Here is a 15,575-nt window from a genome sequence, read left to right as displayed (position 1 = left end):
TATAGAGCACCCTCTGGGCTGGCCCTTCTTGGGGGGCTTAGTCTGTTTGCCTTAGGCATAGGGCTTGAACCCAGGAGATATGGCTTGTTTCATGGCAACGGCCAATGCAACCATCTGGTGATTGTGAGGAGTGAGGACCCCTTGTTCTTGTCTTCGTATGATTACAGAGCACCCTCGGGCTTGCCCTTCTTGGGGGGCTTAGTCTGTTTCCCCTTAGGCTTAAGGGTCGGGGTTGTGACAACATCACAGTACTCATGCGGGTTTAAAGCTTTCTACGTTATAAAGCCCGGAGACACCAGTTTTCGGGATATTGTTTCTTGATTTTAGGGACTTCACCCTCATCTCCACTTGGAGACGCTGATTTATCATGAAAATAAATTCCTGACAGCTAAACATGCCCTAAGGATTAGCAAATTTACAAGTTCCAAACAGAAAATTGAAGGATCCAAAATGTAGCATTATATGTCACAATAAACTTTGAATTGGGATCTAGAATTGAAATGCAGATGCAGTGGAGATGCAGTGGATCTGGACCAAGCATCCAAAAACCTAACACCCCAATAGAATATAACATCTTAACACTACCATCAATTTAAAAAAGCATGTCCAAAAATCAATCCTAAATATAAAATATTGCAACATTTTACAGTTAATTAGTCTTAGACCTGAACTTGAAAAATTACGTAGTACTTCACGACATCAAGGGCGCAGTATGAGACAGCAGAAAGTCCAACATAAAAAACCAGATCTGCAGATCTCATCCAAGATCGAGATCTGCTACTAAGGGTGTCAATTTTGGCTCGGGCTCGGAAGCTCGCTCGGCTCGAAAAAAGCTCGGCTCGAGCTCGGCTCGAATCCTTAACGAGCCGAGCCGAGCCGGCTTGCCAGGCTCGTTAAGCTTAACGAGCCGAGCCCGATTTAGGCCAGGCTCGGCTCGGCTCGTTAAAGCTCGTTAATAAAACCCGTATAAAATAATAAAATAATAGTAATAAATATAATATAAATATGATAAAGTAGAAACAGCTGGAAGCGTAATTATCATAAGTAATAACTTTTTTCCGTAATTTCCGTAATTGTCATAACTTCGTAAGTTGGTAAATATTTTGTAATTGTAATAACTTTTTAACATCAATCGGTAATTTTCATTTAAAACTATACACATTAAAGCTATTTCACTTTTTTTCGTAATGATTACTTTTTTTCCTTTTTTTTGCTTTTGCTAGCAGCCTTAGCTGGCCTTTGCATGTGCGCGAATCTCGCAAAAATGATGTTTACATGCCCGAGAAGTCCCGTAGGAAAAGTTTGCTAGCAAATTTCTAATATAACCCAACCAAACAGCGGAGCTCGCGAGCGGCTCGCGAGCCAAGCCGAGCCTGACCGAGCCGAGCCGAGCCTAGTTAGAGCCCGAGCCGAGCCCGAGCCTAACCTTTGAGCTTAACGAGCCGAGCCGAGCTTTACACCCCTATCTGCTACTGTTTAATAATCCAAAAGTGTGCCCCATTAGCTCATTCGGATCGATAGATAGGAACCCATTACTCGCAATCAAATCGAATATGTTTGATCTGACAGTTGAACACAAAAAACCAAGCATTCATCCAATGACAATCCTTAAAATCCGGGATCTAATGCAAAATTTATTCTTAAAAGGTAACATTCCATCACCTTATTCATGTCAATTGAAAGCCACCCTTTTCTCATTTCCAACCAGATCCATAAAGAAATCTAGTGTAAATGTCACCGGGTTAAGGATCATATTTCATAGATGTGCAAAATTTATTCTTAAAAGGTAAAATTCCATCACGTTATTCATGTCAATTTAAAGCCACCCTTTTCTCATTTCCAACCAGATCCATAAAGAAATCTAGTTTAAGGATCATATTTCATAGATGTGTATATTTCTAAGGTTGAGTGATTAGTCTATCCATAACTTTGCATACATGAAGCTACCATAAGAAGCATCAACACTTGTGCTAGAAGCCCACACATGAGGGATCCAAAGTCCCTGCTTACAACATTTTTAGTGATCAATAGATTTAGAAAGATCATTTGTAGCATGAGCGCATCGACAAAAGAAGATGAAAACCCGCCATTCCTCCAAGTCGAAAGACAAGCAAAGTGAATAGGAAAAGGAATACCGAAAACATAATAAGCTCCAAGATTGATAAAAGCACACATCTTCTGCGAACTGCATCCTCTAGCAGCACCTAAATGTTCAAAGGCACCAGTTAGAATAGAACAACTTTCAGAAAGATGTAGATGACATCGACTTTTAAGATGCTTGGTGGGGGTTAGATTCTTGACTTCAGTAATTCACATTACAATTTTTTTTTTGAAGGGTGTAATTCACATTACAAATGGAAGACAAATTTTCAGAAAGATGAAGGAAATAATGAAGAAAACAGAGTGAGAGTAACTTCACTTCGTTGACATGATGAATGAAAGTAACATACCATCCTCTAATTTTTTTTTTCCTTTTTTAAGATGGATAGCAAAGTCTAGTACTGAAGAAACTATAAAACTCAAATTAAGAGAAATTAAAACTTTCTTTTAAGAGGAAAGAAACCAAAACTTCAAAGATGCTAAAAGCATCCAATCTAAAATGGGGAAAGACTATAATTGGTTCCACCAAATGACCAAACCAGAGCATGCCTCGTCTCTAATTTACATGGCCAATGTAACTATCAGTCAAGTCAAGGATCCGAAGGAACTAAGATAACGGTTTGAATCTTAACATTGATTCTATAATATTCGGAACCAAGAACAGCTTAGTTTACTCACATTCTAAAATTTAAAGCTATTTATCAACTTTCATTGCTTGGGCAGCTTTGGCCTTTGTCAATGCCATCAATTTGTTCCTCAATTTTCTCTTCCCAACATGAAAATCGCCCGTACTCTTCTTGTTAGTACCACCAATCTAAACATTAGAAAAAGGACCCAAAAATTGTAAAAGAAATCCAAGCAAAAGAAATCTATTTTAGTTTCAAGTTGATTCTAACATCGATAAAAAAGAAAGATAAGGAATCTGGAGAAAGAATAGACATACCGTACAATATCATTCCAATGCAAGAAAGTGAAATTGCAACAAAAAAGGGACGAAAGAGGCAGCAAAAATGTGTTCATATATGAAATGAAATTCTGTGAAAATATAAAGTTCTTGTGATTCTGCCCCTCACAACATGAATTTTCTTTAGACATCATGTGTATGAAACTGGAATGAATAATATATCATCTCCTAGGTGGGGAAATCCAGCCACAAAAGATATGAATAAAAGCAAACATGAAAGCTCAGTTATAATGCAAAGGTCTCATTCATATGCAACGTAGTCAGTTTTTTTAAACGTTGCTTGGGCAGCTTTGGCCTTTTTCAATGCTGTCAATGTGTTTCTCAATTTTCTCTTCCCAACATGAATTGCCAGTACTCTTCTTGTTAGTACCACCAATCTAAACATCAGAAAAAAGGACCTAAAAATTTTAAAAGAAATCCAAGCAAAAGAAATCTATTTTAGCTCATGTTGATTCTATCACCGATGTTTCATCTATAAAGAACAAAGATAAGGAATCTGGAGAAAGAGCAGACATGCCGTACAATATCATTCCAATGCAGAAAAGTTAAATTGCAACAAAAAGGGGACAAAGAAGAGACCCCAAAAATCTGTACATAAATGAAATGAAATTCTGTAAAAATATAAAGTTCTTGTGATTCTGTCCCTCACAACACGAATTTTCTTAAGACATCATCTGTATGAAACTGGAATGAATAAAATATCACCTCCTATGTGGGGAAATCCAGCCACAAAAGAAATGAATAAAAGCAAACATGAAAGCTCAGTTATAATGCAAAGCTCAGTTTTTTTTATACGTACTCATGAGTGAGGAGAATTGCATACAAAAGTCACTTTTATGCTCTTACCTAAAAGACACTGATTGGACCATACTTGTGCCTCATTTATGTGATCAGATTTCTTAATTCAACTAAAACCACATGAACAGCAAAATGTTTACAATGATATCAAATAAATTGTTGATCACAAAATATATATGTGAAACAGAGAGTGCAGCAGTCATGATAAAGACTAAAAAACTGATGTAGTCTTTCTCAGACACAAAGCAGCAATCATTAGACAGAAGCTAACCTAAATTCTTGTCAATCCAGACTTTGGCCAGGTTGTTTGCGACTTAGTCATCATTATACATATTTGGGTCTGACTAATCCTGAACTGACTTAATTTTTATAAGCAGTAGAGCAATCCAGTCACAGTAAAGGCTATTCTTAGACAGGCCTGTTGTATTCGACGAGAAAATTAACAATCTGCAAATATAGGTCCATAGTCCCAAATAAAGATATTTTCCAATTATTATGTTACTTATGGAGAGAACTAATTACAACTGTAGAACTCTTTATATGGTCCTATCTTTTCAGGAAACTTCTATATTATTTTCCTAGATCAGAAGATTTTTTATAACAAGAAGATGATATGGAACAAGCAACAAAATAAACCAAAACTCAGAAAGTATAGAGAAACATTATCTCATCATGATATTATTTTAGTTAAAGAGACATGCAACACTGAGACTTCCAAAATCAGGCCCGGAAGAACTTAGGATATGATTGCTAATTTTTCAAGGTAGTAGAATTTGTATGACAACATGAAGAGACCATTCAGAGGCACTCGTGAGAGATTAGATGTTGAAATGGAAAAATTACAGGATCAGTATTCAGTCCTCAAAATGGACTAAATAAATTCATTCAATTCATCTGAGGTGGCCGCACTCTCATGCAACAGCCCGCCCACGAAATGCCTTATGCGAAGGTCCCGAACAAATCCCAAAAAATACAGCAAAGAGGTAAAAAATTAGATGGAAGAGGAAAGCTTGAGTTGTGTACTGTTGCTTCTGACATGTTTATTCCAAATCTCAACTTTGTAACTATGCACTCAAGTATGAACGGAAGCCTGTAAACCATATCAAATTTGTAGAGAAGCCTGTAAACCATATCAAATTTGTAACTATGAACTCAAGTATGAACGGAAGCCTTATGTGAAGAGACCATTCAGAGGCACTCGTGAGAGATTAGATGTTGAAATGGAAAAATTACAGGATTAGTCCTAAAAATGGAGTAAATAAATTCATTCAATTCATCTGAGGTGGCCGCACTCTCATGCAACAGCCCGCCCGCGAAATGCCTTATGCGAAGGTCCCGAACAAATCCCAAAAATACAGTAAAGAGGTAAAAAATTAGATGGATGAGGAAAGCTTGAGTTGTGTATGTACTGTTGCTTCTGACATGTTTATTCCAAATCTCAACTTTGTAACTATGCACTCAAGTATGAACGGAAGCCTGTAAACCATATCAAATTTGTAGAGAAGCCTGTAAACCATATCAAATTTGTAACTATGCACTCAAGTATGAACGGAAGCCTGTAAACCATATCAAATTTGTAGAGAAAAGGTGCATTCAAAGGGGTCCTCTTCATGATTCCTGATGCCCATTTTTTGTTTTGTTTTGTGCATTAAAGATGTTTTGTAGGTAGTGTGAACTGTGAAGACTCGTATTAACTCCAAGCTCTCCATCGTGAGAAGAAAGCTACTTTAAGTGGGGGGTTCTTATATGATGAATGCACATAATTTTTTGAGGAAAAATAATGATTTGATAGAAGAACAAATGGGTCCACTTGTTCAACAATCCAAGCCATTTCAATTAGTCCTTTGCTATAGATGGGTCATGTATCAAAATCCACTCACATCGGACAAGACCCCCGTGTTAACGACAGGGAATCTGTGAGCAAATCATCATAAACAATATCTTGAAGTCCAACAATAGCAAGATTGTAAGCAACATGATAGGACAGATGTTCAAAACATACACATGACTCTTACATGCAAATCAAAGTGATAGAAATCTAGGAAGTGTAGAATATAGCCAACATGAACTAATTTGTCTGACATTGAAGAGTAATGCAATTAGACTATTATCTTCTTAGTTAAGATTATATAATGTGAGGGGCACGGCCTTCATGTGTCCATGTGTTTTTATCTCTTATTGACTAAAATCCCTCACTACTTCTAAAATGGAGAAAGCAATAAGAATATTGAAATCCAAAAGGGGTATTAGATGTAAAAGTGGGATAGGTGGATTAATTAATTTTCATGTTAATCTAATGGAAGAATATGGCTTCTATCATAAAAAAAAAAAAAAAAAAAAACGTATATGGGGCCCTGCAATATTCAATTTGAACGTTGTTTCACTATATCCTATGGTCACAAATACACAGTTCTTTATATCTGTCGTATATGGCTCCAACAGTAGCTTTAAAAGGAATAATTCATGCATTGGTATCTACTACGATGTAAGTTGGATAGAGCCCTTGGAAATGATGCTTGGATCCAAGATTCTCTCTGGTTTTAGACATCAATACTTCGAATGAGACCCTAAATTCATAAATCTCAGTCCTTTGGACACGTATGTATGATCTATACGATAGTTAATGAGTCCACATTAAAATTTCAAGCATATAGAAACCTTTTTTTTTTTTTTTGGTCATATGAAAACAGAGGAACTAATAGGACCAGATACAACTATGGTTTTTATATGTCGCAGTTACACAATGCATGATTTTTGTATGTAACAACAAATGCAGCCATCGTCTTAGTTTTAGTATCAGTTAAAGGCAAAACCATGCATTTGTTTCCAGCATAATATAATTACAAAAATTCAAAAATATTCAAAAAAAATTTTTGCTAAACTTCAGCTCCGAAACGTGCGAAAGATGTAGATACAGAATCACACCTTCCACCTGTTCTTATTGAAGAAGAATTTAACAATATATACCGCATTTGAAATAAGAAATCACATACAACTGAGTACTATGAAGACAAGAGTAATAAATCGAAAGAATTTTAGAAAGCATTATCTGCTACTCCACCTGTAGACACCCCATTTTTTGGGAACTCGTCCTTGGGCCACGGATCCAGACCACCACTTGTATAAATCCCCAAATCGATTTCCAACTTCCGTAGACCACCACGATAGATCTTCAACTTACATTTTCAAACCCTAATTCTCAAATACAAAAGCCAAAATCCATATAAAATGCCAACAAGCAGAACCCTGATTTCGACCAAACAAAAAAGAAAAACGAAGTGCCTAATCTGAATCTCCACCTATAGAGAAGTTGTGCGAGTCGCTCCTTTCGATTGAAGTTTAATCGAACACAGAGAAGAAACGATTCTTGGAACCTATGGTAGAGCATTCCGCCGTTGCTCCAACTTTCAATCCCTAAAATTTAAACGATAAAAGTAGAAAAAACGAAAAAACGAAAAAAGAAAAATCCCACCATGCAAAAGGAATACGACACCTTGCAAAAAAAGCAGAAGAGGAAAACACATTTACGGAGAGAGACGTGGCAAATGGATATCAAGGGCAAACCAACAGCTGTCCGTTTCAGGGTGGCGAGTTTATTTTTTTTAATGGATTTTTGTTTTTTACGCTAAACAGGAAATGAGGAGATGACGCAGATGAAAACGACGCATGGCTTGGAGTAAGATAGGAATTGAAATGTCGAAAATGGCCCTACAAAAAAGGACATGAGAGGAAGATTTGGCAGCACAGGGGTATGGAATTTTAGCAAAAGTTGGTTGACGAAATTTCACGGCTTTAGGCTTTTAGAATAGTAAGGATTGATTAATTGTGGAAAAATGAGGCATCTAATACAGACAATTACACTTACATGTGGTGTGTGGAGATCTATCTTTGTAAGGTTTGTAAAAATAAATTCAGGTAAAACTTTTCCTGCAGAAACCCTAACCTGGAAATAATTCTTCTTTAGATTGCAGGATTTTTTTTTTTTTTTTTTTTTGGAAAAGTTTAGAAAGGAAAACTTTTCCTTGGGACACGTAGCAAACAACAGTGTATCAATGGGGCTGATGTACTTTACAACACAACGATTCAATGGGCTGATTGACACGTACACTGCTGCTGGGTGTCCCAAGTAATCAAAAGGGGCGATATATCACTTAACCACTATTATAATTTGTAGGATCCACTACTGGACCTATTATATATGGGCGGTTGGCCCTATTAATTTTTTCTGGTAAAAGATTTTCCTCCGGAAATGTATTTTCTGCAATCCAAACAAAGGCCTCTAGGCAGGGGCGATGGCACATGAAAGGGAAGGGGGACAATTGCCCCCCTTAAGTTTTTGGGAAAAAATATATATGAGGAAGTCTAGCGTTTCGGAACTCTATTGGCCAATAGGGAAGGAGGACAATATGAAGCTATTCGGAACTCTATTGACCATAATGTGCCTTGTTGGCTTTCCCTTCTAAAACTACAATTAATACATCGGCAAAAAAATCGCCCATCTCCTCTTGGCGCTAAAACTGACAGGTCGGCATTGATTTTGAAATAAATCCTTCTCTTAAATACCATCAATAGAATCCTAAATAGTCGGCATTTTCCTCACAATCCAAACCGTTGATTTGTTGCGCCCTTGCCCATAAAATCATCTCCATTAGATGATCCTAACTCTTCAATCTATAGATATTTCTAAATGTAATTTATCTACATATTAGAGGGTTAGGATAATCCTATGGAGATGATTTTTTCACCTATGATTCCTAAATCAAAGTGTATTAATAGACACACGCAGAATCTAATATTTGCACTCCATTTAATTGAAAGGTCTCAGATCCCTTGAGAGACATCTTTCAGAGAGGGAGATTATATGATGGCCGGTCATGTATGAGGGTGTAGCCCAAGCCCACATTATTTGGGTGATCCAAACCGTTCATTTGTTGGGCCCTAATGTATATAAGATGTGCCCCAAAAAATCGTCTCCATTGGATAATCCTAACCCTCCAATTTATGGAGGTTTAAAATTGACGGTACAATATAGAAATCTGCACATAACAGAGTGAGAGGGTTCGGATGAACAGTATGGAGAATTTTTTCAACAAGTTGACATGTGATAACATAGAAGTCTCAAGTAACTATATTTACTCCCTCAATGCCCGTCAAGAATAACGCTATAACGAGAAAGGTTCATTAAAGAATGGAGCATGGCCGACTATTTTGATCGGTTTTTTTGCCGATGTATTAATCGTAGTTAGAGAAGGGCAAACCAACAAAGCGTATTATGGCCAATAGAATCCCGAGTACAAAATAAGTTTAAAATATTAATTTTACCATTTTTATATCTCTTCCTTCTAAAAAATATCTTTTTCTCTTCCCAAGTGAGGGTTTTTCCCTTCCTTTTAAAAAAATATGCCCCTCTTTTAGGGATATAACAATGAGCATATGACGATTTTTTTTGGAAACTATAATAGTGCTTTCTTTTGTTTGGAGAAAAAAAATTACTATAATTTTTGCCCTCCTTGTGCAAAATTTCTGGCATCGCCCCTGGCCTCTAGGAGATAGTTTTTTAGTGTTTGTTTGGCAACTATGAAAAGGAATGCATGGAACATTGGTTTACACAAGGTGAATGGTAGATAGGGCTGGTGAGAGATATTTGATAGGGCGGTGAATGAAGAGATCATGAGACGAGGATGGAAGACAGAGGAAAAAAAAATCCTTATTTAAAAGTTTTTTATTTTCCCTGTTTTCCTGTCCCATCTCATGTTCATCACTCCCTAAAATATCATTTTTGTCTCTGGTCTCTTACCACCCTCTTACACAAGATAAACAAATATGCTATGGATTTTCTATGGTTGTCAATCATGCACTTGTACGGGATTTTTTTGTTTTTGTTTTTGTTTTTGTTTACAGGGAAAAGGCTTTCCTGGGGCCCTGTTTGGACTTTGGATTGTAGGGAATTTTCTAGAACAGTTTTGAAAGGAAAAATATTTCTAAATTTTTCTACAGATGGAAAAAGATTTTTTGAACCAACCTTATTCAATTTTTACCTATAGGGACCTTCAATTGATGATGGCATCCCCCTAATTTAGGAGAGTGATATCCCCCCCTATGACGGATAAACCCCCCTTAACGTTTTCCGTTAAGTTTTAAAGGCAAATAAAAATGTTAGAGGGGGTGAATTTATCCTCAAGAAGAGAACCATTCTCACATAAACCGTTACAGGGGGGATTTTATCCATCTACGGGGGGAAAGTATCATTTCCCCTAATTTATCCATAGTCATATGATTTTGTCTTCTAAATTTTGGTAAGAAAATTTTCTCAGCAATGTTTTACTTGAAATCGAAACGGGGCCTAGAGACGCACTTTCAGGGTTGAAAGACCTTTCGTTTGTTTTTTTTGGTAGGCAAGCTCTTTCTTGAAATTGAAAGACCTTTCTTGCCAAATAAATAAGCCTCTATCTTCCACACTCTCTCTTCACTCATGCATGGCCTACAAATACACGTGGCAGTCGGTGATAAGGCTCATTGATCTGCTGGGCCCACCACAGTACATTAAGATCATAGGGCCGGGGGATCCACCTGATCCTAACCCGTCCATAAAAATGGCCAATTTTTAGGAATTTTCCAATTAAAAGTTGAACATTACCATTTTCAGTCATAACTTGAACCACTAAGATCGTACGCTCATCAAGGCCTAGCTTTGGTAGGCCCGCTTAATATCAACGGACGAAAAAGTGCCCACAAGTAACATGAATTAGGTCACAAATATCTGGCCTTTTTTCAACGCGAAACTAAAAGGGTAAAAACGGGAAAAAAAAAGAGCCGCGGGGAATCTTGAGCGAGGGCTTCTATAAAAAAGGGTTCCTCTCGCTCACAGCTTAGAGTTGTGAGAGAGAGATTGAAAGGGGGGATTTTTGGGTAGGGTTTTTGTGAGAGATCTCCAATGGCGAAGCCTCGAAAGACGAAGAACGAGGAGCAGAAAACGGAGAATTCAGACGCAGTGGTTCGCCATCAGAAGCTCTGTATCTCCATCGACATGAAAAATCGCAGGATTTACGGGTAATTTAGTCTTACCCTACATCCATTTCCCTATTTCAGGTTCCCTTTTACTATCTTTAATTCTGTCATACATGATTTCAATTTCCTCAAAGTTTTGGGTTTTGTCTTGTTTTCCACATCAAGAGGGTTAGTCCTCCTTTGTGTCGAAGAACACAATTTCCTGGATAGATTTCATGATTCATTTGAAATAGACTACTTATATGTTATTTATACCAAATGGAAAACCAACTTGGCAGCTACTTGCCAACTTCCTCTAAAACTATTTACCCAAGCTATTCTAGAAACCCTAACCCTTATCTTTAAGAATACTATCCAAACTCAAAAAAGCTACAAAATCTAAATTAATTTGTTCCGCCTCAAAGATCCCAATATGCATCAGGTGAGCTAAGCCGATTACGTAACCCAGCACTCATGAGTATTACATCCACAACATATATTGGATCATTGGAAATCTATTGTTTTCTTGTTTCCCATAGTTACTCTATCTAGGGTTAGTTCGAAGATCTTGGTTTGCCTTTTGTTATGATCTCTAGGGAGAGGGATGGTGCTTTGTGCTATTGATTGTGTATTTTTTTTAAAAAAATATTAATACACTGCCAGGGGTCCCGCCTAACCCCTTAAACTAGAAAGAGTGTAGCAACCCCATAAGAGACTTGCTACTACCTACACGACAGTTTAATGCATCCGATATTGGGGCAGATCACATCTCAGGAATATTGAATTGGGGGGAAAACCCATAATTGATTGATATCCAAGCTCGATTAATATCTTTTTGAATGATGAGCTTATTATTAATGGGAAAGGAGAAGCGCCCCCACCGAGGAGGTCAGAGCTACAACTAGAAAACAAAAACAAAAGAGCACCAAGTAAAAATAAAACACAACGAAAATATTAAGGCGGAAGAAAATCAAAGATCTTCAAACTGGCCCGGGTAACTCCTGATCTGGCAAGATGATCCGTCTCGCTATTCGAAGATCTCCAAACATGCTAGAATGTCACTGGAAAGCTGGCTAGCTGATCTTGGTTCTCATCAAATAACCCTGCAGACCTCCTTGGGCGGGGGATACGATTTGTCCATCCACGTAATAACTTCGAGGGAGTCTCCAAGCTCGATTAATATCTTGAATAACAACACCTGAAAAAGGGGCTATTCAAGATATTAATCTAATTTATGACTTACAAAGGCTATGGTCTCTCCCATTGAAAATTCTATCATTTCTTTCCTTACAAATAATCTAGGGTTTTAAGGGAAAAAGTCTCTTCCAAAGACTATCAGGTCTCTTGCGTCCACTTTTCCCCCCATGCCCAAAGAGTCCCAAAAACGATAAATCAATTTTATTGGGATCTGGATAGACACGATATAATCCAAAGAAGTAACTCCATATCCGAGTCGACCTCTGACCATTAATAAACAAATGAGTTGGGTACTCATCATGAAAATTGCAAATGATACAATCAAGAGTATCACATTTATTCTTTACGAGCTATAGTCCCAAGTGAGAATCTTTGATGTGGCCCAAGGACGGAGAAATAGGAGAAAGAGGGGAAAATGGAAGAAGAAGGGGAAGAGAAAGGGAAGAAGAAGAGGAATGGGGGAGAATCTATGTTCTCAATTCATTAATCCGTCATCAAAACTAAAAACCCAAATACATGAGGGCCTTATATAGGCCATTGAAATAAATTGGAAACAAAATAACATGGAAAATAAAAGCCTTAAAAACTAAAACATGGAAATAAAAATCCTGGAAACTAAATAACATGGAAATAAATTCTCAAACTGTCATAACGGGCAAATTTGTCTCTTATGGGGCCTACAATCTGCATCAATCTTTCCATGAATGACACCACAAGAAATGTTGTGTGTTGGTGTGGTCTTCAAAATTTTTTAATATCACATGATAAATGTTGATTTATGCATAGTGATAATTCTGTTTAGGGTTGTTTAATCTACGAGTTGTTGTTATTGTTTATTATTTAATGCTTGCGATGATGTTTGTTATGAAACTAGGACAGTTGGTTAGTTTAATCTCGTAATGATCCCCAACAGGTTGGTTTGCTATCGCACGTCAAGACCAACCCTGTTGAGTAAATTTGCATGTGTCGGACACCCTTTGAAGAGTTATGGAGAACTACTTTGGAATCCAAAGGTTTTAGACTGAGTAGGACTAAGAAGGAGTATATGGAGTGCAACTTTAGTAATGTAAGGAGATGGGACGAGGATGTAGTAAATATGACTGGACATGAGGTGCCTAAGAGGGATATCTTTCGCTATCTTGGTTCAATTCTACATGAGGAAGGAGAGATTGAGGAAGATTTTAACCATAGAATAAGAGTAGGTTGGTTGAAGTGGAAGCTTGCCTCAAGAGTTCTGTGCGACCATAAATCCCTACCAAGTTGAAGGGAACAGCTGTGAGGCCAGCCATGCTGTACGGCTCAGAATGTTGGGCAACCAAGAAGCAATATGTGCATAAGATGAGTGTAGCGGAGATGCGAATGCTTAGATGGATGTGCGGCCACACATGGTTAGACAGAATAAAAAATGAGGACATTCATAAAAAGCTGGGTGTGGCACCAATTGAGGAGAAGACTAGAGAGCACCGCTTAAGATGGTTTGGACATATCCAACGTAGGCCTTTGGATGCTCCAGTGAGAAGAGGCGACTTGTGCTAAGAGTTGATGGAGTAAAAAGAGGTGCATTTGCAGATCCTGCAACCGCAACGAGCATTCCTCTATTATTGTCTGATTTTTATATAAATATTTTTATAGCAATACACTTTTCATTGTTATCATGCTACTGTTGGACATGTTGGGAGTTTGCTTTGCCGTGTTGGATAGGCCATACCCTTGATAGTAACGGATACGTGTATGTGTCTAAGCCCTCGAGGTTGTCTATTGATGGTCGAACCGTCGAAGTTTTAAATTTTGGTTTCGGTTTCGCTCGTCAGCGAAACAGAAATATTTTTGTTTCGGTACGAAATTTCGGCTGAAATATTGTAAAATCATGGAACCATTTTATTACGAAATTACGGCCGAAATCCAGGTAAGAGTATTCACCACTAGTTTTTGTTTTTTTAGAAATATCTTAAAGGAATCTCATTGTTCTTTTCTTTTCTGTGAGTGAAGTTGGTTTTTGTTAGGGTTTCTGTCAAAATGTCGGCATTTCGACTGAGACTTTCCTTTTTTTTTAATCTGAAAAGTTGCATGTTTCACATATTCCGACCAAAATTAACGGAAATCTGAAAATTCTGGTATTTTTCGAATCCAAGTGAATTTTGTCTCGGTAGTTGTCAAAATCGAAATATCTCGGCCGAACGACTATTTCTGCCGAAATTTAAAACCTTGCTGATTGTTATACGTTCAATGGATAAATCAATGCATTAGTTGTTACTTAGATGCATGGAAAGGTTATGCAGTACGTATATAATTTTCTTGCATAGCCAGAGGACAGACCGCTATAAACCTGTTGATGTTTTTCTCATTCTATGTGTATCTGTGCATATTTTTTTCTCATAATACCAGCTATAAATGAAGTGTTTGTAGTTGTATATTGGATACTGACATTTCATTGTCATATATGCTGTTCAAAACCGATGAACTGACCCCCTTTCTTCTGGTTCATTTAAGGTACACCGAATTAAAAGTTGTTGTCCCAGAGAGTGGGCTTGTTAGACTGCATGCCGATAATATGACCATTCACAGCATATCTGTAGACGGAGAGTCAGCTGATTTTGATTTCTTTCCGCACCATCAACTCGTTGAAGATGTGGAAAGATGGCGTTCGGTGTCATGCACTAACTCTGCTGCCGATGCTGCGTGCTCGACATATATCTCTGCTCTAGACAAAGAGATGTCTCCTAATCTACTTATTTTGTGTCGTAAGTCAGTGAAGTCTACTAGTGACCAGCAAGGACAAACAAATGTGGGGGACACTTTGCAATCTTCATCTGGTGAAAGTAAGCAGGTTCTTACTGGAAGCAATGGTCATTCAGTGGATGAGGTGATAGTGCTAAGTTAGACCATCTATTTTTGTATAAATTTTACTCCTGGGCCTTCGGCTCTTACATAATAAGCTGCCGTGGAAGGGTTCATACTCATGTGGTTTCTCATGTAGGTTGATATTGGGTGCAGAGTGTGAAATTGGTTCGCATCGACTATTGGGTAGAAAAAGCAGAAACCGGCGTTCATTTCAAGGACAATGTGCTACATACTGATAACCAGATAAGGCGTGCGCACTGTTGGTTCCCTTGCCTGGACAGCAGTTTGCATTGTTGCTGGTAAGATTTATTATGAGTTTAGTGTATTTATTGTTGAGTTATATTCTTCTAGTTTTTTGTATTTCTATTTCTTTATCAATTGTAATTTTCAGACTCATTATTATTATTCTTGTTCAGCTATGATCTAGAATTTACGGTTGACTCCACTTTTGTGGCTGTGAGTAACGGAACCTTACTTCATCAGGTGAGATTTTTTGCAAAAACCCATGCATTTTCAAAACAGGAACTTCATTAACATCTCTGGTTCTGACTGTTGAGAAATTATACGTTGAAAGGGCGTGCAAACACATAAGGGTGGTACAATGGAAGTACCACACTTAGGGGCTGTTTGGATATGTGGATTTTAGAATCCAGGTTATAGTTTGAAAGCGGTGTAAAGTTCTGGATTT

General features: G+C 37.6%; 1 protein-coding gene and 1 long non-coding RNA gene across 7 annotated transcripts in view; one reads left to right on the top strand and one right to left on the bottom strand.

Moving 5' to 3' along the window:
• Window positions 1-1,811: 1,811 nt before the first annotated feature.
• Window positions 1,812-7,374, bottom strand: LOC143881711 (uncharacterized). Of its 4 annotated transcripts, XR_013252008.1 has the most exons (4): window positions 7,162-7,364; window positions 6,924-7,054; window positions 2,779-2,914; window positions 1,812-2,204 (listed from the first exon to the last, which is right to left on the bottom strand). It is a non-coding gene; the product is annotated as an uncharacterized LOC143881711 (long non-coding RNA). The 4 variants fall into 4 exon arrangements; XR_013252006.1 differs by having other exon boundaries at window positions 2,779-3,972; window positions 6,924-7,374; XR_013252007.1 differs by having other exon boundaries at window positions 2,779-3,441; window positions 6,924-7,372.
• Window positions 7,375-10,726: 3,352 nt separating this feature from the next.
• Window positions 10,727-15,575, top strand: part of TAF2 (TBP-associated factor 2) — a 36,450-nt gene continuing 31,601 nt past the window's right edge. For 2 of the 3 annotated variants that reach the window (XM_077384962.1, XM_077384961.1), the window contains exons 1-4: window positions 10,728-10,912; window positions 14,537-14,909; window positions 15,041-15,186; window positions 15,304-15,370. In XM_077384962.1, the coding sequence (XP_077241077.1) occupies window positions 10,797-10,912; window positions 14,537-14,909; window positions 15,041-15,186; window positions 15,304-15,370 (702 nt within the window). In that variant the 5' untranslated portion in view covers window positions 10,728-10,796. Of the gene's footprint in view, window positions 10,913-14,536; window positions 14,910-15,040; window positions 15,187-15,303; window positions 15,371-15,575 lie in introns of all 3 variants that reach the window. The other variant, XR_013252004.1, reaches the window with a different exon arrangement.

Source organism: Tasmannia lanceolata, unplaced genomic scaffold (assembly GCF_043159265.1).
Source record: "Tasmannia lanceolata isolate RefF3 unplaced genomic scaffold, GAP_Taslan_0.1 ptg000007l, whole genome shotgun sequence".
Taxonomy (NCBI): domain Eukaryota; kingdom Viridiplantae; phylum Streptophyta; class Magnoliopsida; order Canellales; family Winteraceae; genus Tasmannia; species Tasmannia lanceolata.
This window is presented reverse-complemented; position numbering and strand designations above follow the sequence as displayed.